General features: G+C 38.9%; 1 protein-coding gene across 1 annotated transcript; it reads left to right on the top strand.

The window, feature by feature from the left end:
- Window positions 1-22,852: 22,852 nt before the first annotated feature.
- On the top strand, window positions 22,853-23,541 carry LOC128866678 (general odorant-binding protein 56h-like). Its single transcript, XM_054107583.1, has 2 exons — window positions 22,853-22,990; window positions 23,073-23,541. Exons 1-2 carry the CDS (start codon window positions 22,937-22,939, stop codon window positions 23,391-23,393), a joined length of 375 nt encoding a protein of 124 aa, XP_053963558.1. The 5' UTR covers window positions 22,853-22,936; the 3' UTR covers window positions 23,394-23,541.
- Window positions 23,542-27,597: the final 4,056 nt, after the last annotated feature.

Below are 27,597 nucleotides of genomic sequence, written 5' to 3'. Positions count from 1 at the left end.
TCCATTGCTGACGCAGCAGGGCGTCAATGAGCATCAATGAGCTATAACCATGTCACGTTATGGCTTTTGTTTGTCCTGCAAAGTGTGGGCAATTAGTAGTAGAATATGTGTCGACTTAACGGCAATGAAAGTGAGGAAGTATTTTTTTTTTTTTTGGAAATTTTGTATTTTTCAATTTTCTTTTTTTATTTATTTTTTTAATGTTGTTTCATGCCTTTGACTACTTTAATGTCATTCACTGCTTTAAGCGCTGCTGTAGCTCACTTTCTGTTCGCTCTTAAATTTTTCCAATTTTTCTTTGCTTTGTGCCGCCCTCTTTGTGGAATATGTATCGCACTGCCCTGTGAAATATCGCTTTCTCAAACGCAAGTCAAACGGAAAAAAGTCGCTCAAAGGGTCGTACATATGAATGTATGAACATATGTATGTATATGCATTTCATTTTATTACAACACCCACACATTATTCGCATCGCTTTCTTCCCTTGCATTGCCTATTGACCGCCTTGTAGTTGTTCGTATTACTCGAGCTGAGTTTTAGCCTTTAAACGGCTGCTTTGTTTCATCAACCCTATTGCCTTTAACTCCCTCCTTCATCAATTGGACTCCTTTGCTGGCTCCTGCTCTTGCTTCTTGGATAATTACATTGAAAATTCTTTCATGCCACACATTTGCTTTGACATTTTTTATTTTCATTATTTACTTCCCCTTTTTTCCTTTAAATTCTTTCTTATCGCAAAGCAGGCGTAGTTCCCCCAGTGTGTTGCTCGCTTTCTTAGTTTCCCTGCTTTTTTCAGTGTCTTAAAGTGCTTTATTTTTAAAAATGCGCTTTCTTCTCTATTTTTCTTAGTTGCGACTTTCTACTATGTTTCATTTTCATTTTTACTTTTTTCATATCAGGAGTTAAATGAAGCAAACAATTGTATGTTATTTGAGCTGTTGCCACACTAATCAAAGGCCAGTCTCAATTTCAGAGTTGTGTGAGTAAACTAAGTGGATGTTACGGGGGATAAGTCAAAGCTTATTGGAAACATTGCACTGTGTGCCACTGAGTCAGCCACTTGCTACTTCTCTCTCTTTCTTATATGAATAATTTTTTCTATACTGTTACACTGATCCTCAGTGCTTGGGACATTTGCCGAATGTCACATCAAAGCAATGATACCATCAAGAAATTTCAAGCTCGCCTTTTTCATTTTACACTTACTAAGGTACAACAAATTTCTTTGATTTAAACTCACGGTTTTGTTGACCGTTTTCTTTGATTACCCTGATGTAGTCCAGTCCAAATACAGAGTATTATTAGAGTCATTCTAATCACTCCATACTTTTCTTCTTCCCCGTGCTGTTATCCTTTTAAAAGTACTCAAAAAAGATGAATGAAAAACACGTTTAACTAAGCACTGCGACGGGTCTAGGAAATCGACATCGAGATGTGGCAATATCATCGTCAGATTCATCATCACTTCTCAGCCGAATCAAAGCTCAAGAAACCTGAGGCAGAATCCATCCTAAATGAAGGGTTAGTTAACAGTTTTGTTTGTTTTATTTACCTTGATTGGTTTACCTAATTGCTAGGTCAAGTACTAAAACATGGACTATTATGTCAGTCATTCTTACTTCTCCCTCCTTACCATTCCGCTCCTCCTTTCAATCGATAAATGACAACAAATGCATTAGAGCCATGTTGAATTAAGTCCATGAAGCATTTGAGAAAGAATTTTAAATCCAAAAGGCTGTAATTGTGGGGTGACCGCACTCAACTTGTATGCGTCTATGTGACTGCACTCACACTTCAAAACTTCTGCGAGCTCCGTATTCACTTCATAAGGTGCTTTTTACTGGTTTCAAGACTCAATTTACTACTACAATTTACTACTAGAGCGATAAAGGAGACTTCGTAAAAACGTATAGATAACCTGCTACTGAAGCTGCTCGGTTCTCGGTATGTCAGTATCGGGCGAAATTTCTATTGTTTTGCAGTCGCATTATAATGACTACTACTGCATTAATTTAACCATTAGAGACTAACAGAGGATGTACTAGTGACATGCTGAAAAAGATCAAGTCCTCCCCTACATACCTTCTTTTTCCAACAAAAGATTTCAAAAAAAAAATGCTTGGCTAATAATGAAAAATATGTGGAAAAAACTGAATCAAATCCCAAAAATGTTGTAGAGGAAAATAAAATGTTTTTTTTGTGTTGGCCTAAGCTGATGAAAAAAGAAGGAAACAATTTGAGGGTCTGGTTTTTCACATATCACAAAAAAATGTTTCACAAAAATTATAAAGAAGGAAGTAAAATTTTATTCTAAACAAGTTTTTTTTTTAAGTATATTTTATCTAAACAAATAAACCAAAAACAATTCTTACCTAATAATTGAAAAATCTCAGCGGAAAAATAAACAAACTATTTGGGGCAAACTATTAAAGAAACAAAAAGAAAAAAGTCTAAGCAAATTATTTTTCACAAATCATGAAAAAATGTTGCTCAAAAATTATGACTAAAAAACACAATTTTTTTCCAAACAAGCTTCATCCAGGGTATATTTTATTGCGAGCAATAAACTAAACAATAAAAAAATATTAGCTAATAATGAAAAAATATGGAAAAAATCTCAGGGTGGGAGGGAGGTTTCAGGTGCTTACCACAAATTTTGAAGAAAGTGAAATTTTTTCCAACAAACAATTTTTTATAAAGTATACTTTTATACTCTCAAATATAGCTAATAATGAAAAAAGGCAAACATCCTGACGGGGTGTTTCGCACAAATTATAAAGAAACCATGTTTCCCAAAAACAAATGTTTTCCCAGAATTTGAAAAAAAGCAAAGTTTTTTACAAAGAAAAAAATGTTTTTAAAGTATATTTTAACATGAAGAACAAATTAATTTTGAAAAGAATATTTTATTACGGAAAATAAATAGATTTTTTTTTTTATATCAAGGGCAGGTGTTGATTTTGAATAAAATACAAATTTTTTTGGAAAATTATAGTCATTTCTCTTTATTATGATAATATTGGTATGATTCAATTACGTATAGAAAAAAATATCGGCCAAATGGTCACCGCGGCCTCGGCGGCACACCTCCATCCCATGGTCCAAATTTTCGATGACGCTGAGGCATAAATGAGGTTCTATGAATTATCTCATCCTTCAGCTCTTGAATTGTTGCTGGCTTATCGATGTACACCTTTTCTTTCAAATAAGAAGTCTTCCAAAGACAGAAGTCCAACGGTGTCATTGACGTTTAGGTGTGGTTCGCATTGAACATCGGCCCATGAAAGTTAACCACCCTTTATTTTATCTTTAATAATGTTAATAATGAAAAAAGGGAACAAATCTTCATGGGATGCTTCTCATAACTCACAAAAAACATTTTTCCCCAAAAAAATGTTTCCCAAAAATTTTGATGAAAAACAGTAAAGTTTTTACCAGGAAAAAAGTGGTTTTAAGGTATACTTGATCACGAGAAAAAATTATTATGTTTTTTTTTAACTCTAATATAGCTAATGTAACAAAGGGGAAAAATCCACAAATTTTCACAAACCGCTCAACACAAAACTAATTCTTAGTTAATAGTGGAAGAAAGTAGGAAGAAATATGCTTTGTTTTAGGTATATTTTATCTCTAAAAATAAAAAAAAGATTAGGTAATAAAGAAAAAACTAAGGAAAAAATATGAAATGGGTTTTTTGACAAATCACAATAAAAAACGTTTCCCAAAACTTTTGAAAAACAAAAATAAAAAATTAATTATATTTTATCTCAAAAAATAAATTAATAAACTGTGTGCTAATAAGGAAGAAAATACAAAAAAAATCTGAGGATAGGCGGTTTTCACAAATCGCAAATTAAATGTTTATTTTATATCAAACAAACAAGTTTAAAGAAGTATAAAAAAATAAATAATATTGTATATAAAAATACTGAAAAAATGAAGTTATTTGGCTTTAAAAAATGCCATACCAAAATTGTCAACATTGCATAAATCAAAAAATTATTAACATTTTCTCAAAATTTGTCCAGTTTACTTCTTCAAATAAAACAATTATCAGACCTAATTCAGACCAAGCTCAAACTACTTGAATACTCTTGGCATGGAAACGCACAGGTGGTATTATTCTCAGCGCCGTTCAGTCGTTATACCGAGCAGCTTCTTTTCTCTTTTCGCTCGCCTGGGTGCTGCTTAGCTATTATAAAGCAGTCCTAACCATAACTGAAAACATTCATACACATTTTCTTCCAACCGGTATTAGCCATTTGTGCACGTAAACCACGCTTCGCTAGCCCTCTGCCACGCCTCTCCCTACAGGTACTGAATACTTTTAAGTTCATTGTTCAGGTGACATAAGTTCTGTGAATGGATTTTAATTTAAAATTTATGTACTTCCTTATACATCACCATTTGAGAAGACAATTATTGCAATTACGAGTTTAATCTTTGTGAAAGTTTTCATATCAAAATTTATTGTATTCCCATAATCGAAATATAATTCTCGCTTCAATGCATCTGTTGCCGGTGCTCACATGCGGAAGATACTCTAAGCAAATTAAAAGCAAATATGACACATGAAGTCATAAGCATAAGCAGAGACATCATCTAAACAAAAACAACAACAACAAAATATTGGATGCGCGAAATTGCACATATAAATCACGGCAAATTTTGACATTTTCCACACTTGTAAAATCATATTAGTGAAATGCGTGCAATAAGAACAAGAAGAGTATTAAAAAAAAATTATGCTGAGTAGATTTTAATGAAAAAATAATAAAACATATCGAAATGACAATAAAAAAATTGCCGGCAAAGCAAGAAGAGGGGGAATAGCAATGAAAAGGAGGTGGCCATGGCAAGGTGAGGGGAAGCACATGAGAAGACTGCAACCAGCGTGGACAAGAAGATGGAGGACATGGAGTCTGAAGCAGCGTAACGAAGTGGCTGGCTGCCACATGACACATGTGGCATGTGTGTGGCAAGAACAACAATAACAACCGCGCGAAGAGGTTGGCGGTGTTGGTTGTGGCTGCTGAAGTTGTGATTTGATTATACGCGGAGTGCTTGGTAGCACAACAAACAGTGGCAACAGCAACAAAACAATTTGCAATCTACAATACAGCAATGCAGCAACAGACTCAAGCAGCGACGGCGAAGTAAAAACGAAGATCTATGAAAAGCAACAAATAAACGTGAAAAGTGCCGTTGTGATATTCGCAGTGGCAGTGGCCGTGGCAGCGGCAAGAGAATTGCTCAAAACGAATTGAAATGCCGTCACATTTGTGTCAGCCACACACACACAAACACTTACATACATACATGAATACACTCGTAAGCGCACATGTGCGCAGTGGCATAGAACTTTTAAATATCTCAGCACCAGACTGGATGGAATTCGCCACGCTGTATGCTGCTGCAGCCACACTGGCTGCCACTAGCGGCTGACTGGATGGCTGGCTGGCTATATTCTATACTAACTCAGCAATATGTTGCAGTCATAATTCAATGGCATTTGTATGTATGCATGTACGAGTATGTGTATATATTTGTGAGTGCTTATAAACGTCTTCAGATTGCGTTGAGTTTATTTATACGCATACAAATGTATTTATAATGTACAACATGCTCGCCTGTGTGTGTATGTGTTTGCAATTTAATTCAATGCTTCAACAACGGCTGTTGCACGATACGAATGATATGATTTATGACGACAAAATCATAAGTTCATAAATGTCATGCAACAGTGCAATGGGGCAATATTGCGATCCAGCAGCAACAGCAGACACAACTGATAGACGACAGTCTCAACACTTACGCTGCCTTAGACTGAGTGTATATGTGTGTGTGTGTGTATGTATATAATACTAGCTTAGGAATTGCAGACTCAGACGCTCGCTTGAGTGACAGAAAATTTGCGCGTTTAATTAGATGAAAATATTTGAAAATCTATTTTTAAGTGAAAATGTCAGCGAATCTACAAGTAGATGGAGTGAATTAAAAATAAAAACATGCAAATATTTATTTGTTTGAGTTAAGTTCGATAGACAACTGTTCTTGTGAAAAGTGTACTCTGCAGTCACAGCGACCTTTTGTTAAGGTAAGGCTTCTCTACACAAACATATCCTTCAACTCCCTATAATAAATAAATTAAAAATTGGCGCGTACACTTCTGTTAGGTGTTTGGTCAAGCTCCACCTCTTGAAGTTGTTCCACAAATGGAGAGACCTACAGTTTTAAGCCAACTCCGAACGGCAAATGATTTTATGAGGATCTTTTTCATGGCAAAAATACACCCGGAAGTGTGCCATTGCCTGCCGAGGGGCGACTGCTATTAGACAAAACTTTTTCTATCATTTTGCTGTTTCATGCAAGAGATTCAAACCTTTACACTCCCGAATAGTAGGCACGCACCATCCTAATTGGCTACAGCGGCGATTCCCTATATCCTATACCACCACAACCAAGGGTTGATTTTCTATGTCGGAAACCGTATTGCCTTGCTGACAATTCACTCTCAACAGACTCTTAACAGACTCTACAAGCCTGCGCTGCATGAGTTTCTCAAGCAACTTCCCGGCGCTGTCCAACAAGCGGACGGGTGCCCTAGGTCGCCTTTACCCCTACTGATCAGTGTCAGCTCCTATATTTTCCCCCTCCCATATTTTCTTAGGGAAAATGATTCGAGCAATGCATGCATTGTAAACCTAAAGTTTCACGTCTAGTCGGCTTTCAGCCACAAGTTTGAGAGCTTCAGCTGGGATGCCGTCTGGTCCTGCAGCTTTGATCCATTTGAGGCTTCTTACCGCGGTTTTAAGCTCATCCTCAGTGAAAGGTGGGAGCATATCGTCACCTTGAGGGTCTCGGTCCCCGCAAATCATACGGTGTGTGGGAAACGAATTCATGCACTATTTTGCTGATAGCATCACTGTCTAGATGAGAAGCTGTTGACTTGGCGTTTAGCTTCATCGATACAATTTATAGTCCAGTCCCCAAGGGTAGCTATTTAGATACCTTCGAAGTCCCCCTCATTTTGCCTTCTTACTAGCGATGATTGCTTGTTTCAGCGCCTTTCGGGGTTGCCTGAAATCACCCGCTTCTGACTCTGCTTCTATGTTTCGCCTGGTTTTGGTCGAAATTTTTCTATTCCGGAAGCAGATTTGTCTGAGTTCTGCGACTTATGTAGGCCACCAGTGCACAGCTCGTCTTTCTGAGCGTAGCTCCACATGGGGAGAGAACTGAAATATGGGGTCTTTTAGTTAAAACTGGCTCTTCACTAAACTACTTAAAATCTAAACAATTATGTTAGCTCTCTCAAGTAGACTTCGACACACGGAGGTATCATGCAAGTTTGAAGAAAGACTTTAAGATTCGAGCTAATTGCTACCAATAAGGGGATGGAAATCTTAAAACAGAAGCGCAGACTTTAGACAGTCATACAGGAAGCATTTCTTATGCTAACTTCGTGGTGAACGCAGTACAGCATTCGAAGATGAAGACCCGCACCGACTATATTCGTTGACGAAGTCGTAGTGCCACCACTACACTAAGACAAGATGCGAACAGTAAGGCGTAAAATGTGAGATTTGACTAATGACGCGAGCAAAAATCGTCCAAAATTGAACTGCAAAGCCTTCTAGTTACAAGATTTCATAAAAAGTGCCGCGCGGAAGATAAAACTAAATGAATAATTGGCGCGTGCACTTCTGTCAGGTGTTTGGCCGAGCTCCTCCTCCTATTTGTGCTGTGCGTCTGGATGTTGTTCCACAAACGGAGGGACCTATAGCTTTAAGCCGTCTCCGAACGTCAAATGGTTTTTTTATGAGGAGATTTTTCATGGCAAAAATACACTCGGAGGTTTGCCATTACTTGCCGAGGGGTAACCGTTAGTAGAAAAAACTTGTTCTATCATTTTGCTGTTTCATACACGGAAACTTGAACCCGAATAGCAGTCACGTACCAACATATTCACCTACAGCGGCCGTACAAGAGATTCAAGTTCATTATAAACCAGCTGAGTGACTCTTACGAATAAGTTTTTACTCGTAGATGTTAGTTTTAAACTTTTCGCCAACAGAAATCATATGCAGTATTTTGTCTCTGAAATTCTTTCATTTCCGAAGTTCGAGTGCATCCAATGGTGTAATTCTACGAACTTCGAAACTACGTTCATAATTATACGAATTCATTGATACTACTTTCGTGTAAGTAACGAAAGTCTGAGGGCCTACGATATATAGAGAAGTACAGCTGAATATCTCAGACATTAATTTAAATATTAGAAAAGCTAAAGAAAAATAAACAGTTCCATCTAAAGTTGTTGCCTTGCAAGAGTTTGCCCTGAAGCTGGACCATAGTCAATACGACTTGCCAACAACTATGACAACTAATTCCACCGGGACACTGCCATACCTTGGAGCGTCAAACATAAACGGCTTCTCACGAACTTCTGATAGCCATTTGTGATTGTTATTTAATACCTGCGAAAAAAAACCGCATATGCCTACTTAGAAATGCACTGCATCGGGTGGGAGAAAGTAAAAACAATAAAAAGTCAAACTAGACGAAGGTCGCAGCACTGCACCATACATAGAGCACTAAAATCAAATGGTGTGTGAACAACGAAATGGCAATTTTAATAAATACCAACAAAAGCTCATACAAACAAGAAATAAAATGGGTTTACCACTATGGCGGAGAATTTTTTGGACGGTTTGTTTTCAAAATACAAAGGCCGTGCTGTTGCTAGTTCCGTATGAGATAAGCAAAGCGAGGTATAGAAAGAGCAGCCGTATATACAGCGGCATAGAAGTCAAAGTACTAAGCTTAAGCCTATGCTTATCCCAGGGCTAAGCAAAACATAGCTAAGCAGAGTTTATGTCTTAACACAACACTGCGTTACATTTATCAAGGAGGCAGTAGACGATGGGCAAGTTGGGCAAATCGTCACTGTACAAACATATGAGTGTGCAACATGGGAGCAACAAAATTTCACTTGAAATGAAAGTTATGACGAAAAATTGGATATGAGCCAAATACAAAAGGAAATAAAGCCAGCAGGTACCGTCAGGGGGATTTTTATGCACTGATATCCGTAGTAAGTGTAAATATTGCGGGCAGCTGTACACCTATGGACAAAATTAAAACTACACCATATTCAGTTTTTAATAATTTTCTTTTTTTTAATTCTATATCATAAACATCAACTATTTAAGTCGAGTAAATTTCCCCAAAATTTTTTAATTTTTTTGTTTTGGCAAAAATTTTGTAAGCGTTGAAAAAATGCCTAATAGAGGGTGATCGGGTTTTAATTGATATAAAACAACTAAATTTCAAATTGATGGGCAATCTTTACTATTTTTGTATAGAACCATTCATGGAATTTATTTATTAAAGGTAGTCCCTTTCAAATGTTGGACGCAACTGCGCTGTAATTCGGTCATCCCAAAACATCAATTTTGAATGACTCGCTGGAGGACTCCGGTGGGTATCTCTCGAATAACTTTAGTGATGTTGGCTTCCAATGCCACAATCCAAGCTGGTTTATCCACAAGGCATTTAGACTTTACCTAGCCTCACAGAGAGAAGCCAAATGGTGTGATATTAGACGATTTTGGTGGCCAATCCACTGGTCCGAGACGATAGATAAATTGCTCATCAAAACGACGATGCAGTGCATCCCTTGTTTCATGGGCTGTGTGCCAAATAGCACCCTCTTGTTGGAATCAATGTTGTGGAGATCGCGGGTTTCAATGTCCAGTAGCAAAAGGTCGTTTATCATGGCGCAGTCAATCAAAATTCAACGAGAAACCAAAGAAAATTTTAAGCGACTTCAAACTTGCTTCTTATTTTACTAAAATGTAAAGCCCAACAAAACTGCCTACCCAATTTTTTTCAATTCTGATTAAATTGTTGAAAGATTTATGAAATTTTCTATATTTTTCAAGCTTTCATTTATTTGATATTCATTGCAAATGAACTATATTTTTATAGAAAATGTATTAAATTTAAAAACGAAAGAGAAAAGTAGTCACAACTGTTCAAAATATGGTGTTCGTATTATTTTGTCGACAACTGTGTATTCATGAGGGCAGTCGTACCCAGAACGACTCAGGGGCAGCGCATACACCTACTTTGGCAATAATCTCCAAAGAAAATACGATACAAAAAACTCACTGCTGTAAACACATACGCACACACACACACATGTACGCCGGATATTTGCGCTGCATTTCTTATTGCTTTCCTAAGGCGTCAAGGGGACTTAGAGTCAGCCAGAATGCCTACCCCCAATGCGTGTAAGCTTTAAAATGTTTGTGTTAACTTTATGCGCAAAATGGGGCAATGACCCTCGCAAGCAAGCTAGCTAGCAGATGCAATACTCAAACAAGGCGGAGGCGAGGATGAAGAGCTTAGCAAAAATAAAATAAAAACATACACACACAAAAAAAACATAACGATATTTATTCTTGTAAAAAAAAACACAAATCAAGAGTCATCCCCAGGCGAGTGCACGCACTTTTCGTCTTGCTTCTTCCCCCATGATTCCTGTGCCGCTCATCGTAGTGCAAAGTCTTGTTGCCAGCCCAACGGTGCTCCAGCGACTACTCACTGTTGTCCTGTCAAACTAACAACAAATTTATGTTAAATTTTACATGTTTTACAGCTTTTCTGTGTGTATTGGTTTTCTTTCTTAATATTATTATTGTTTTTGTTATTGTAATGTGCGTTTGTTTTTTATGCTTGGCTACATTTCTATGTGTAGCATTTCCCGCAGGCCGCAAGCTGCGCTGAAAGCTCGGCCTGTGCATGTGTGCGTGCGTGCGCCATTGAGTGAAAGTCCCCATAGAATTGAATGGCATTTTATGGGCCGACTGCTTCAAATGGCACACAAAAATGACAATAAATGGATGCGCCTGTTTGTAAGTATGAAAGTATGTATAACAAAGATATACCTACACATACATACATACACAAGTGAAAGTGTATCCGAAGAACCAAACAAAATTTAAAGAGTAACTAACAAAAGTTCGCTAGATGGGATTCGTGGGTACTCTTTGAAGTCAGTCTGTCGAATAATCTGCTCAACAATGGGTACTCAACACGAACAAAATATCATAATTAAGAAAGCGGATATCTTCCAGACTAGAAATAGAACTTAACCAGAAATATTTTGTAATACATTTTAACCCTGTAATGGCTACTTATATCACCTTTTTGACCCGTTCTCAAAACAGCTGTAGTAAAAAGTCCTTTAAAAATCAAGTAGAGGATTTAGCAAAAAATATTGCAATAGGTCGCCGAAAATGGAAAAACTCGTACGGGGTAAGATAAGCGTGTAAAAAAGCGTAGTTCAAGCGAAAGCTTACGCATTTGGCGTAGATACATTGTGAACAACTAAACTTATGAACATTAAAAAAAATAATAATAAGTGGCGCCTACACTTATGTTAGGTGTTTAGCCGATCTCCTTCTCCAATTTTTAGTGTGCGGCTTGATGTTATTACACAAATGGAGAGACATCCAGTTTTGATAAGGAGCTTTTTCATGAGAGAAATACACTCCGAGGTTTGCCAATGCCTGCTAAAGCGCGACCGCTATTAGAAACCACTTTTTCTATTATTTGTTGTTTATGCACGAAGAGTCGAACTTACACACTCCCAAATTGTAGTCACGCACCAACCCATTCGGCTACTTTGAACACTAGGGCGGATAAATTGGTATGGAATTGATTTATTTCTTTATGAGAATCTATTATTGCCTTCAGATCCCAAAACCAGGTCTTCGAGTAAAGGAAAAAAGCTAGAAAGATCTTCCAGTGAAATCGAGATAAATTTGTCGTTAAGGCAGAGCACGAAATAACAAGCCATTACAATGTTTGATGTGCAACCGGGAATATTTCAAAGTATTTGAAAAAATAGTAATTGAATTAATTTGAAACAATACGCCACCATGCCAGATGTCATCTCGTTCTTAAATTGGTATTCCTTTTTCCATTAAAAAGCAGTTTTTACTACAGGGTTGCCCATATTCGACGGACTCATCTGGCAATCCTGTATCTTTTGACAGAGATGTCAGATCGCTTAATGACATACCGCGTTGGAAGCGTCAGTTCAAGCAGATGGAACAGTGTACGCCACGCGAGCGCTCCCAAATTGTTGAAATTTACATTCAACAAAAGAAGTCAAAAGAATAAGAAGAAGAACAAAATCATCATGTCCGATGAGGCTCATTTCCTATTGAATGGGACGGTAAACAAGCAAAATTTCCGTATTTACGCCACTGAAAATCCTCACGAAATTCAAGAGGTACGTCTTTACGACGAAAAAGTCACTGTTTGGTGCGGCGTTAGTGCGAAAACGATTATTGGGCCGTTTTTCTTCGAAAATGAAGATGGTCAAGCTGTTACCGTCAATCAGGACCGTTATCGCGATATGATAACCACTTTTGTGATGCCAATTATTCGTCGCAAGCGTATGAGGCAGTTCTGGTTTCAACAAGACGGTGCTCCACCACACACAGCTCGCACCACAATCGATTTTTTGAGGAATTGACTGACTTCTTCTTGTGGGGATATTTAAAATCAAAGGTTTATATAGCGTGTTTCAATAGGTGCGCTTCAACTTTTTTCCGATAGGGAGGGCGAACGACGCAATATTTTTTATTTTTCGCTTGTCATTTGTAAACTTCATTAGTATACATTTCATCATGGAACGCTACACACTTGAGCAACGCTTGCAAATCATTAAATTTTATTATAAAAATGCGTGTTCTGTTAAGAAAGTTTAAAGTCGAAAAATCATCTTCAGTGATGAAGCTCACTTTTGGCTCAATGGCTTTGTCAACAAGCAAAATATGCGTTACTGGGCAGAAAGCAATCCACACGTGATTCATGAGGCACCGTTGCATCCCGAAAAAATCACTGTTTGGTGCGGTTTACATGCCGGCGGCGTAATTGGCCCATATTTTTTCGTTGACGAGAACGATCGCCACGTTACTGTGAATGGAAATCGATACCGCGACATGATAAACGATTATTTTTGGCCGCAATTGAATGGTATGGACTTAGACGGCATGTGGTTTCAACAGAACGGGGCCACAAGCCACACAGCACACGCTACAATTGATTTGTTGAAGAGTAAGTTCGATGAGCGCATTATTTCCAGAAATGGACCGGTCGAATGGCCGCCGCGCTCGTGTGATTTGACGCCTCTAGACTATTTTCTTTGGGGTTATGTGGAGTCATTGGTCTACAGTAACAAGCCGGCGACGATTTGTGAGCTCAGAGCCAATATTGAACGCGAAATTGCTGGAATTTCGGCCGATTTATGCAAAAGAGTGGTCGAAAATTGGGTTCAACGATTGGACTTCGTAAAACGTGCACGCGGTGGTCATGCAAAAGAAATCGAATTTCATACTTAAATGTATATGTTCAAACTCGATAATAAAAAAAAAGTTAAAAAGGTCAGTTTGTGTTTTATTCAAAAAAAAAGTTGAAGCGCTCTTACTGAAAAACGCTTTATTAATAAGCCAAAGACCATAGAAGAGCTCAAGAACAATATCCGTGAGGAAATAGCCGCTATTCCAGCCGAAATGTTAGCTAAAACTATGGAAAATGCTGCAAAACGGGCACAATACACCGAACAGGCTCAAGGCGGCCATTTGAGAGATTTCATATTCAAAAAGTGATGTCAACAAATCTACTTGAACCAAGTATAATGATTATTATCGTCAACATATAAAAAGTTGTGGTTTTCTTTGATTAAGAAAAAACAGATTGGTCCGTCGAATATGGGCAACCCAGTCGTGAAAATTAAATCCAAAGAGACATATAAATTTAAATTTATTATCAGCACGACCACCGTAGACGAATATTCTTCCGCGTGAATAAGTAGATATGAAATATTAAATGCTAAAAACAAGACATTTTCTAATAACAACGACACTCAGCGAGTGATTGCAAGGCATTTACATATGTCTTATAAAATATTCTCATGAAAGGCATTTGTAGTTCAAGAGTGGGCATCAAATTTTAAATCGCTCCACATGTAAGATAAATCAAGATGCACATCCCGAGTTAAAGAAGAAGATTGAAAAAGTGCTAACAATGGATGTGTGTCCCAAATGTCTATGAAATATATACACCTGATTACCGCCACATCAAGGTCTTAAAAGATTAGTGCATCTATGCGCCGAGCTAAAGGATTTGCTGTTATCTTTGGACTAAATGGATCTGACTTGGAAACAAAAAAAGACATCATCACACGAGACAGTGGTAGTTAAACGGTGCTGGTCACTAATTAGGATTATTTCAGTGGAAATATTGAACCCCTTCAACAACAACAGGGCATCTATGAATCTGCATAAAATAGACTGCTGATAATCAAACTGAAACGCAGCGGGTAAACGAACCACGACTTCGAGAGCCATTGAACTATGTAAGTCGAGCGAGGATCACTATTGATTTTTCCAAAGCTTTTTTATGTATAAAGGCCTTTAAGGTCTTCTATCACATGGAACAAAAGTTAAGAACAGCTCTATTAGTGGAATTTCTAGTCCACTAACTCTTACCTTGCCATCTCAGATTAACTTTAAAGCATCTGTGGTATGCTACTAAGTGCTAATTTGGTGAGCAGAGAGTGGTGAAAAAAATTTTCAAACCTCGAAACACACTTGCTTCTCTTCATTGTACTCGTACACTTGTGCTCAAATAGTTAAGTCACTTCAACTTCTTACAAAATTCGCAATATTTTTCATGCTAAATTTTTTCGTAATTAAAAAAAAATACAGTTCATTGTACAATAAAATCCCTAAACGTATACGCAAAACACTTCATTATAAATTCACAAAAATTCAACAAATTTGCGAAAATTATCATGCAAAATTTTAACTTTTTAATCAAAATCTCGGTGCTCAGTTTTACAGCCCATTCAGTTTTCAGAGTGCAAGTTTGCTCCAGAATCGCGTTGTTTTTTCAAATGTTTTTTTTTTGCGATGTTGATTTCCTCATTTTAAAGCAAATGCTGGGAAGACTGCTGTATATCTTTCACACCATCGTAAACTCATTTTTTCCAAACACAGCTAACACAGTTGCATACAAAATTACCTCATCCCCATCCATATCACCGCAGGCCTCGGCCTCGCTACCCTTCAACGCTTACACTCTATTACCTTTTCTCTAATTTTACAGCACAAATCTTCCGCTTTACACTGTATTTGGCAAAGCCTAAACACCTAAGTTGTTTGCAACTATCCCTGACCCCCTTCCAGGGGTCCACATTTCACAAACTTAGACACTTATGCCCGCAACATAACCCAGTCTCTGATGGCGAACCCTCGCTGCATATCCCCTTAAATATTTATTGTATGCGTATTGATGTACAGCTAAGTAGTGTTGTTGTTGTATATTTTTGCATATTTATGCATATTTGTATTTAAGTGGCAAGTAATGTTTTGCCCCCTCTGGGATAAGTGTAATTTTGCTTTATTTAGTGCTCGTATGCATAAATTTATTTGGGTGTATGCCAGTTATGGGATCACCCTGCCCCTGAGCATTGACACTTGCACTAAAGTTACTGCCCGAACTTGCTCTGGGAGTTGATCACTTGCTACCTCTAAACATTTAATATTTATGTATACATATGTACGTATGTGAGGTTTCATCTGGGTAATGCCAAGCGGAGACTGGCTGAGCGTCAAAGCAATGGAAATTGTTACCATTTTTTTGGTTCGTTCGGCCAGTGGACAACTAAGTTGAGATGCTGGTGGTGTTAACCTAATGCGATAGCCTTCGAGTGCTCCTAAACTTCGTGAAAAATATAATTTAGGAAAGTATTTTGCAAGTTCATTTTTAGTTAGCACACTTTCTACGCTTGAGTAGCTCAATGCATCTCATGCAAAAAAAAAATTGTTTCGATCATTTTTAATTTGTATAACAAAATCCTTATAAATAAAAGGTCCAAACTTCGTTCAAAAATTCAGCAAATTTCAACAAATTGTCATCAGTACTTACAAATGTTTAAATATAACTTCTGGGTATGCAGTTTGGGACTATGCAGTGAATGGACTATTCATTTTAGTACATCAAAGTGTAAGTTTAATTTCAAAAACAGTAAACCTACCTAGTACCTAGTACCTAGTACCTATGCGGGTACATCAGTGCATGCATATTCGCGAGTTCGTCTTAATTTTTTTTTTTTCTAATTGTCCAACTCGAACCTCAACCTTTTATAACTCATTTATAGTAGTGCTTTTTGATCACCCTTAGCCATCAAATAACTGCCATTACAATTATTACTCACAAAATGAAATTTTTTTTTAGTATAAATGTTAAGCGATTTTCAAATTACTCACAAATTCACATTAGTGATAAATTTGCTCCACAAATGCAAAAACAAAACATAGCCTAACCTTCAATGACATATGTGTATGTATGTATACCCAATTGACTATTAATGAGCCAGTTTTTATTAAGGGGTATGTGCTTTTATTTTTAACAATTTAAATTAGAATAATAATTAGCGAAAAAAGCATGTAAAAGCAAACCGAAAAATCACACCGCAAATTAATTATTATATATGCACACAGATATACATACACATATATGGCAATAAATCATGAGACAGTATGCAAATTCAACTACAATAGTGGGCAAAATATGTGCAGAAGGAAATAATTTATATGATTATTTTTGAATGTTCCTCAGTCTAGACTACCATCAATCAATGAGGTTGAAATTCCGCTTACAGACAGAGCGAATGTAGAAAATCGGGTAGTAATCGCTTAAAAACTATAGCTTATTATACTTGCAAAAGGTTGCCAGTAGAAACTGGGGCAGTAAACTCCCTACTGCTGACCCTGGAAAGAGGGGGTTGCCACGTCACAGCTTAAGCAGATGACTTAGCAATTGCCGGTAAAGGCAATAGATATTCTGCGCCCTAACATGGCCACACTTAGAAGCTGAACGGAGAGCAGGGGACTCGATATAAGCCCCTCAAAAACTGAAATAATTCTCTTCGCAAAGAAACATAGGCTCCCTATAATCTCCCCGCTAATTTTTAAAGGTGCGGAGATTCCTTTGAAAGAGAATGTCAAGTACCTAGGACTCATATTAGACAGGAAACTCTCGTAGAAATCTAATACTGAGGAAAGAGAAAAGAAGGCCAACGTTGCATTATATACTTGCAAAAAAGCGGTCGGTATCAAATGGGGACTAACACCTCGTATTACGCACTGGCTCTATACTTCTGTAGTTAGGCCAATCTTAATGTATGGAATACTTGTATGGTGGCCACCTGCTCAAAAGGCGATTTACGCGACATGAGTAAGGCCCAAAGAACAGCTTTTTATGCATCTCTGGCGCTTTCAGGACTACCCCAAACAAAGCGCTGGAAGTGCTAATCAATTTACCTGTCCTAAATCTGGTATATTTGGGTTCCCAGACATAGAGATATTGGGGGAAACTGTAAAGCTGATGAGCTAGCCAGAAAAGGTACTGCTCTCCAACTGCTCAGTGATAAAAGTACCATTGGAATACCCATGGCCACGAGTAAACTAATAATAAAAAACCACATTATCCCAGAGGCCAATAGGTCATGGAGAAATGAAGAAACGTGTCTAACAGCTAGTCTACTATGGCTGCAAATAAACAAGAAAAGAACAAAGGAATTGCTTAGTCTCTCAAGAGACAATATCTCGAAGGCTTGTGGCTTGTTTAAACGGTCACTGGCTATTTGGCAGGCATTCCTCGAGACTAGGAGTTTTCTCCCCATGAATATTGCAGAAGTTGCAGAGACGAGGAAGAGGAAGAAACAGTCGAGCACTTCCTTTGCAATTGTGCAGCCCTAGCTAAAATCAGAGCAGGTTGTCTAGGTAAATACTTTTTTAATTCTCTTACACAACTGTCTAGCGTGGGGTTGGCATCAATACTGCGTTTCATAAGAGCCACAAAATGGTTCCACGAAGGAAACAGCATCCGCGGAGTGGCAATTTAAGTTTTTGGAAAAGGAAAAAGTCACAGGGGTGTCTAAGCCTTGTGAGACGGTGTGTTATCATGGTGCAAGGCCCATGAGTTTTCTTTCCACAAATTGGGCCGTTTCCTTCGCACATTCTCTCTCAAACGTCGCACAACTTCCAAATAATATTCTTTATTTACCGTAGAACCATTTGGAATGAATTCCGAGAGCACAACACAATGATGTTGCTCATCAGAAAACGGATAGCATGACTTTCACGGTTGACCGATTTTGACGTGGTTTTTTCGGTTTCGGCTCATGTGGATATCGCCATTCAGCCACCTGTTGACTGTTGACTGGTTTGCATGTCAAACTCATATACACACGTCTCATAACCTGTTATGATGCGCTGGATAAACGTTGGGCCCGAATTAACTTGCTCAAGCATGTCTTCAGCCATCTTCTTCCGATGAATTGTTTGAAAGAAATGTAACTCTCTTAGAATGAGTCGAGTAGCCACACGTCTCATGCCCAATTGATGGTGTAGAATAGTGCAAAATGAATCGTGAGACATGCTAAGGTCACGAGCCACCTCCCTCAATCTTAAATAATGGTTTTCCAGTACCATTTCCTTGACTTTTTCAACGTTTTCATCCGTTGAAGACGTTGATGGGCGACCAGATCGGGGAAAAAATCCATTCATAGACCCGTGCTTTGATGAAGCACACTCGCCATAGGCTTTCTGCAGCATCTTCAATGATTCGGCACACGAAATTCCATTCAAACGCACAAAATTTAAAACAAATTCTTTGTTCGATATTTTTATCCGTAGTGAAAATCGCAGGGCACACCTGTGGTTGACTGATAAAATTAAATGCCAAAAACAAGCTAATTGACAGATCATGCTCAAACTCTGCGACACTATAGAGGACAGTTGTACCAACATTCCAGCAAAGACATATGTGTAACGCGCGCCTTTGAAATGAACAATTCCTGATATTTTTTGACAGAATTTTTTTTGTACGCAGGAATAACTGGAGCTAGGAAGTCGTGGCCAGCAGAGGCACTTAATGTCGTGCTCTTCCTGTTACCAATAGTCTTAGAACTATGCCTAACAGTAACGAATACCGCCTTCAGAATAGAAGAAGGTGGTTTTTGGAAGGCTAGGATACATGACCATAGTGTTATTTTAGATAGTCAAAGGCCTGCTAGAAGCTCATCAGTTTTTACTGCCGCAACCTTAGACTTTAGAATAGAGTAAGTAAAGTTCTATACGCAAAAGACATGGGATTTGAATTCAGTAGACAAAGAGGATACAACTGCACTTTATACTGACGGATCCAAGATGAATTGCGGGGGCTGGTGTATATTCAAAAGATCTCGAAACTTCCAAGTCTCTTCGCCTGGGGAATTGCAATAGTAATAGGACTATGAATAAGTTCGTGCGGTTTTTTTCGAAATTTGAAACTTTATTGACGTAAAATGGTTACAAATTTAATATTCAAAATATTTTCCATCGCTTACTACTACTTTTTCCCATCTTTTTGGCAATTCACGGATTCCCTTTGTGAAAAATTCGGTCGGTTTTGCCGCAATCCACGAATCGATCCATTTTTTGACTTCATCGTAATTACGGAAGTGCTGGTCAGCCAGGCCATGTTGCATCGATCGGAAGAGATAGTAATCGGATGGCGCAAGGTCTGGACTATACGGCGGGTGGGGTAGGACATCCCATTTGAGCGTTTCTAAGTATGTTTTGACCACTTGTGCAACATGTGGCCGAGCATTGTCATGTTGCAAAATAACTTTGTCGTGTCTATCGGCGTATTGCGGCCGTTTTTCTCGCAGTGCTCGGCTCAAACGCATCAATTGTCGTCGGTAGACATCCCCCGTAATCGTTTCATTCGGTTTCAGTAGCTCATAATACACAACACCCAGCTGGTCCCACCAGATACACAGCATAACCTTCAGGCCATGAATATTCTGCGCCGACGTCGATGTTGAAGCATGGCCAGGGTATCCATACGTTGCCCGACGTTTTGGATTGTCGTAATGGACCCACTTTTCATCGCCAGTCACAATTCGATGCAAAAAACCCTTTCTTTTGTGCCGTTGAAGCAGTTGTTCGCATGCCATAAAACGGCGTTCAACGTCTCTAACACGGATACCTGCAAAATAACTAAACAAATGTGGCCAAATTTCACGAAACCCAGAACTGACGAGTTGTTAAGAAAGCCACCATGCCTGGATAATGGGGTGGCAGGACAACAGTATTTCACTATCTGTGTGAGTGCTTACGTCTAGCTGCTCTACGTTATAGAATGCTGGCTGAACTCTCGAAGGTTAACTTGAAAGAAATCGCAGGAAAAAAAATAGCCAACATAGACAGATTCAGCGTCAAATCAAGATGGTTCGATTTATAAAAGGCAGCGGTTCTACAAGTGGTGTTTCAAAATGGCATCTTTTGTGCTTATTTGGTTATGACTGTGCCACTCAGCAACACCTCCACCACAACCACATGCATACTCATGTTTTAAAGTTTACTAACTTCACCAAAGTCTTCTTTCACCAGGCCCTTGTTGGTGGCTCAATGCGTATATATCTCCAATGAAAGTGCTCTAACTATTGTTTGTGGCTTTCTAAAGCGAGGATTTGAGGTAGCTCTTGCTTCCTTACAACTAAAATGGCTTCAAGGTTCGCCAACAATATATGAAACAGGCGTTTGCTCAGGCTGCCTTCAGCCGCTTCAAATACCGTTTCTTTGGTATCACGCCGAACTTGTTGTCTCAATCTACAACTCCATATACTCCCGATACTCTTGAACTGTAACAAAACTTGGTCGTCGTTGGCGTCTTTTGAGTGTAAAGTAAACCCAGCTCAACTTCACGACAGCCAACGACAACTCAGTTTTGTTATATATCTATTATCTGTTGGTCTTCAGCGTTTTGTTGGCAATTCCTGGTTCACCACGAGAGCCCCAGAAGAGATTTGCATGCAAATATGTTAGCAAAACTCTCGACTTTTTCGCAGATTCCATTGTACTTTGCGGTAACATATTTTACTACATCCAAAATTTTTTTTCAGAATGGAGAAGCCTCGCTTCTCTACGAGTTCTTTGCTGAGGAAAGTTATAAGCCACTTGGCTTTCTCTTGCATTTTCTTTGCTTCAACCCCACGTTGTCTAGTTTTTTGGTTAACTTATAACTTGACTCAGGCATGAAGCCTGAAACCTTTGGTTTAATGTAAACGTACCTTTATTTGGAGGTCCTTCCAGCACATTTAAACGCAGATTAGTTTGCCATTTTCAATGGAATCAGAGATCTTCATTCAGGGTTTGGCAATCTTAAGGAATAAATGGTTTAGAGCTAGTATCAGTGCAAAACGAGCATTCATGCTTTTCCACAAGCTGCAATGCGACTATTTCGTAGACAGCCAGTGCACTCAGATAAAGAAATACTACAACCATCAGCTTAATCCAGGCAATATTAAAAGTGTAAGTCGGCGTGTAATTAATAGAATGATTCATCAGAGAGATTGATAGAAATAGTCTTGAGCTTTGTGAATGTCTGCAGATCAAATAATGAGATCATTTGAGTCGCTTTTTTGGGACTACCTCGCTTAGAGTTCAGCTTAATGGAGTAGCCTGAGCGAATCAAGATACCGTTTACTGAATGTTTTTCAGATTAAGCTATGCTTCGGCTCTTCTTATAAGCAGAAAACTTAATAAATTTACACACAGAGTGCGAATTAACTGTCATTCACGCTACTAGAATTAAATGCTAGAGACTCAAGCAACGTGGCTGTGTACTGTGGCAATTCAACAGCTCAGGGAGTTTAGGTAATGGACTTTAATGTGGCCGTAGATGTTACGCAGTAAGCGAAATTTTAAAGGGGTATAACTGTGCCCACAAAATGTTCTCGAAAATAGTTCAAAACTCCGTGAATACCGCAGACTATTTGTGACTACCTTTTTTAGAGTTTAACTTAAATGAGTAGTAGTGATACGCTCAAGATACTGTCCTCTGATGACTACTCATACTACTCATACATACATAATTTCTCATTTCCCTCGGTCATATACCGCTCGGAGTCGGCATAAAACTGTAGGTTCCTCTACTAGTGGAACAACATCAAAACGCACGTCACAAACAAGAGCAGGAGCTCAGCCCCTTCCTCTTCAACGAAATCGGGCTTAATAAGAAGATTTTTGCCGATAAATTCCTGAACATTCAGACTCATTTGCCCATATAACTACTGCCTTCTCCATATTAACGCATCTCGGCAGGCACTGGCAGACCTCCAATGTGGAGCGGGGGTAGGAGCGACAACTACTCCAGCAAATCGGCAGATCTATTTAACAAATGATCAGGAAATAATAATTTATTTAACCGGTAATTCGTTAAAAAGTACTTATCACCTGCACATAGCTTAAAATTTTTCATTTGCCAAAAGATGGGTACAAAACGAATCGAATTATTTTCCTATAGTAGTTATAATTAGCGTACAATATGTGTTTTGTAAACATAAATGTAGATTATAAGCTTGATGAAAAGTGGATGAAAAGCAAATTAAATCAAAAACAAAAAGAAAAAAAAACATTTATCAATCGCTACCTCGTGTAAAGCACAGATAGAATCCAATAGAGCGCGCAGTGACAGTGACAAAATCACGTTGCGGAACAGAACAATTTAAGCGCGATGATTAGAATCAACAGATCGTGGGCGTCAATTAAGCGCGACTTTGTACATTCTCCACCAAATAAAAAACAGAATTAAATCGAAAAAACAACGAAAAAGTTCAAACTTGCGTGTGAAAAACACTCCAATAAACAGCCCAGCGCATGATTAATGAAAATGTTGGCGCGAATTTTTAGTATAAATGCGGGCACATCACAACAGTTGGGCAAACTACGCTCCAAAGCTTGTAGAGTGATCGTCTACCCATAAAGGTTTTTAAATTCCAAAAATACGCAAATATTTTCTAACAATGAATTCCTTCATAACTGTTGCGCTCATTCTCGTTTTCAGCGCTACCACATTGGTAAGTGATAAAAGGCAAAAATTTTGTAAAAATATTTAGCAGAAATTATCAAAATTTCGCTTCTTTCAAATTCCTGTTCCAGTGCCAGCCACACGATCCGGAAATGCGCAAAATTGTCGAGGAATGTAATAAGGAGCACAATGTTTCGCCCAAGGACTTCCACGAGTTTATGGAGGGCAAATTGGCTACACCCTCGAATGATCTGAAATGCAGCATGCAATGCGCCATGGTCAAACAAGGCATTATGAACGAGTCTGGCACCTTCAATGCGGATGCAGCCAAAGCTAAAATGCCCTCAGATGCAAAGTTGGCTAGCGCTATAGACGCTTGCAAGAATGAGGCGGGCTCGTCGCCATGTGATACAGCTGCAAAAATCACCCAATGCCTAATGGCACACAAATAAATTGGTTAGAAGTGCAGGCGAACGGGCAATGTAAAACGCAAAATTTTAGCGAAATTGTTGAATGTTCTTTGTTGGAGCTTTTGCTCATTTAAGGTGGAGGTCTCTATTTATAATTGCATGTAATTATATTGAACTTATTTGAACAGCAGTTATTGGAGTTTTTTGTTGTTGTTGCTGAATTGGTGGTCCTGAAAATGAAAGCGAAATAAAAGCTTTCAATAAATTGCATACAACTTACATGGCAGTTTTGAGGTGCGCGCTTTATCGCACGCAGCTTTTGTTAACTTTCTGAAAGCTCAGCGAATGTGCAAGACAGAAAAAGTCATTGCTGCCAGATTTATAAATGTATAAATTTTTTTTTACTACCAGGACACTAACGATCGCTTAGGCCGGTGATTGGATTTAATTTATTACACACACAAGCGGGGGATATTTTGTACTTCAACCGCAAGTACATTTGCAAAGTTTGATGCTTGACACCTCAGGAAGCAAGGCAAATAGTTAAGATGAGAAGGCTTTTCGATGCAATGCTTTTGAGAAAGAGATATCCAAATTCATTCACTGTTTCACTGCTATCAGGATGGGTTGGCTTGTTCTTGAGAAAAGCTTCAAAATTGATAACATCTGCATACCCTATTCGTGAGCTCTGCCGAATACAAGATCACAGCGGCCTGAAAGGTCTTTTGCACTCGCAGTCATGCGCTTCTAGCTCTGATTGTGCAGAACACTTAAAGCTCCAAGTAAATGTTGACTCGTTCATGGTTAATGAATTTCCAACACTTCGCGATTTTATTTGTATAATTTTAAGTGCTTTAACCACTAAAATATCTGAAGTATAAAAAATTACAAAAAAAAAACTTTGAATAAATTTGGCAAAGAACGCCACCTCGATTTTGCAAGGGACCACTTGGCTTCGAGTTCTGTTACACATATCGATCCCGGTGAATAGAAATAAGAAGTATTTAGTAACAAAAAGAAGTTCAATCAGGATGGGCTGGAAGAAAAGAGTTAATATTTTGATGATTTCAGAAAGCAGGGAATAGTATTTGAGTCGACATCACTGCCGTGAAGGTTGTTGCTATAATATGTGGAGCAAAATCGCACTTTGGTGTGTTCGAATTGAAAATTTTAGAACACAAAATGACCGGAATTAGCTGCAAAGATCTGTTGAAATAATCTTTTCTAGAAACTCGTGAAATATTTGGACCTATCAATTGGATCTTTTACGAGTAGCAGGATAATGCAGCTGCGCACACACAGTTTCAATACTTGAAAACTTTAGCATGGTCACTGTGTTCTCCAGATCTGAACACTATTGAAAATCTATTGAGTTGGCTTGCTCGTAAGGTTTGTGAGAAGGGACAACTATTTGAAGACAAAAATGCTTTAATTCGAATCATTAAAACGGTCTGGTCTGAACTTTTATTAGGCTATCTGGAAAATTTTGTACGAAACTATTCACCAACGTATTTACGAAGTAATTTATAAACCAGATGGCAGCACAAACTAGCTTTGAATAATGAATCTAAAAAAAGCATTCCGTCAGTTGTTATTATATTTTCTTTTTTGGTTGGCGCCTGTATTCAAGTGAACCAATAAATCAAGCGCAATATAAAAACTGTTAAAGTTTTACCGCTGCAAAATACAGTTACATGGAATATTTTGATGTTTATTTATTTTCGAGCAAAGTACAGTTTTCACTTTCTTATCAAGTTGGTCTCCTTGCCGCGGGGATGAGGCATAAGAGCTGGTTTAGCCCCCATATCATGAGGGTTAACCCACCACGAACTAAGAGGGAAGCTCCACATGGGTATTGGCTAGCCCACCATTCGGAGAACGGCGGAGGCCAGTCAATCACCATGCGGAGATTACCATACCGACGACCATCCCACTGTTAGTCCCTAACCTGGTATCCCATCATGCCCTCTCCTGCACCCCCCTAATCCAGGGTGTTACGCGTCACCGTGCCCAATGGATGGCTTGCAGCCAGGGGCATCCGGCTGTATTTTAACGGCGCCCTTCTGGTAGAGGGGACTGCCACGGTCGATGTTTCCCCTTTCTCCCCTAAAAAATCCTAGTCCGCCACGCAAGTCACGTCGAGCAGTGTGGTCGATTATGAAACGAAAAATTAATAAAAAAAAAACCTGGTTGTCCGAAGCTCCAAGTCAACCCAAAATCAAGACCAAATCCCTCAGGAAGGTCAGGTATTTCAATAAGGAAGACCACTAATGTAAGCGGAGTGAAGCCTGTGGCCAAGCCAGGGCCTAGCTCCTGCTTCGTCCCCTCAGGGACTGCCTCTACGACAGCGAGACCTCTTACTGGCAGCAATCCCAACCCTGTCATAAGACAAGTTGAGGATGACATACCATCTACGTCTGGTGCCAGCAGTACACCCTCCCCCCCCCCCTCGCAACAAAATCCTTGGAAAGCAAGATCTGCCCTGTCAGAAGGCAAGCAGACCTTGCTATCCCCGTCCCTCCAGGTGGCACGGGAACTCCGAAAGGAGAAACACCCCCACCAATGTCGGCAGCATCGGACCACATGGCTAAGCCAATGGCTTCTGCTGTCTGCCCTTCTGGCGCTATCACTGCCCTGGGTAGTACCCACCCCCGGAAGCATATAAGTACATCAGAAAGGCTATTGGCCTTCAGAATCCTGGAGGGACTGAAGTACATTAGCGAAGAGGAACAGTCGGACTCCAAGGCGTGGGCTGAAGCCTTCATTACCGAACACCGGGAGAAGGCCAAAATAGGCTCCGCACAACGCAATCGCAAGTGATCGAGTGAAGGGACATCGGCTGAAGCCAAACGAACTAAGGTGTCCGCCAATCAAATGACTAAAGTCACGACTAAGAGGTCTTTCGCGGAAGTAGCGAAAGGAAGCCATATACGGGCGGTGATTGATCGCAGTTCCCATGATGGTGCGATCTCTCAAGAAAACTGGGACTTAATAAATAGGAGTCTTTGGAACGTGTACAGGGACATCCTGAAAGGAAATCCAGAACCTCCACCCAGTTGCTCGGATGCGGGATGGTTTCAATCCCGCGTCAAACTAATAAGGTGCGCCGGTCAACGTTCCGTGGACCTATACACCCTAGCGATTAATCGCATAGGGGAGCTTTGGCCGGGGGCCCGACTTGATGTGGTCCCCCGAGAAGACATCCGTAACCGGCCAAGATCTAGAGCCTGGATACCAGACTTCCATTCTGATCCAGAGGAAGTCCTGGACCTGATAAAGCTAGGCAACCCCGAACTACCTACCAGCGACTGGAAGGTAGCAAAGATCGGCGAAGTGGACGACCAGAGACTAGCCGTGATAATCCTCAATGCGGAATCTTTGTACCCACTTGCCAACAAGAAATGAAAGATCAACTACGGCTTCCAAGCGCTGACTCCATGTCTCATGTCTCATGTCTACAGACAGGATGTAGCTAGCAAACGCATTCCGCAGAACACATGACTTCAAATGCACTGGTTTTAGAAGGGGTAACAATAGAAATAAATACTAAAAAATGTATGTATTGTTTATTAGCACTTGAATTTTATAAAAAAATGTATTTTCATTTTTCTGTACAAAAATTAGTGTTTAAAAAATGACGTGACTCAAAGTACAAGGAAAAAAAGTTGCTCCACGGTTTGCATCATTTCTCCTTGAAATGTTGATGGATCTGTAAAAAGTAAAAAAAATTCTTGTGAAATAGAGTTGTAGCTATTGTCTGCCGCGTCGGATTTTTGAATTTTGGAAAATTTTGCAATTTACGGCATTTTAAAAATGACGTTTTACGGCATACATGTCACACTTAAATTATGTTTATAAAATTTTTAATACAATAAAAAAATAAAAAATCCGTCTCGACAGATTACAGATAACACACTTTCGAATATTTCAAAAAAAAACCGCATCAAGAAATATTAAAAACTGTATGAGCTATCATGCAGACCGTGCCGGAAAAATAGTTCCGATAAATACGAGTAGTAACGACCAGTTGTCTCAAACGAAGGACAGCGCAATCTCTCGTCGGGCAGTTACATTTTCTACCATAATTTGTATCTATGGAGAATTTTTACAACCGACTTAAACAGATATACGCCTAAAACTATAAAGAATAAATTCTGGAAGTATGTAACCCCTTATTTTAGTAATATACTTCTTTGAAGCTTTAAAGTACTTTAAAAAATTCAATCGAAAATAAAAAATTTAGTAC

Source organism: Anastrepha ludens, chromosome 6 (genome assembly GCF_028408465.1).
Source record: "Anastrepha ludens isolate Willacy chromosome 6, idAnaLude1.1, whole genome shotgun sequence".
Lineage (NCBI taxonomy): Eukaryota > Metazoa > Arthropoda > Insecta > Diptera > Tephritidae > Anastrepha > Anastrepha ludens.
Note: the sequence above shows the minus strand (reverse complement) of the source record. Positions and strands in the feature narration are given on the sequence as shown.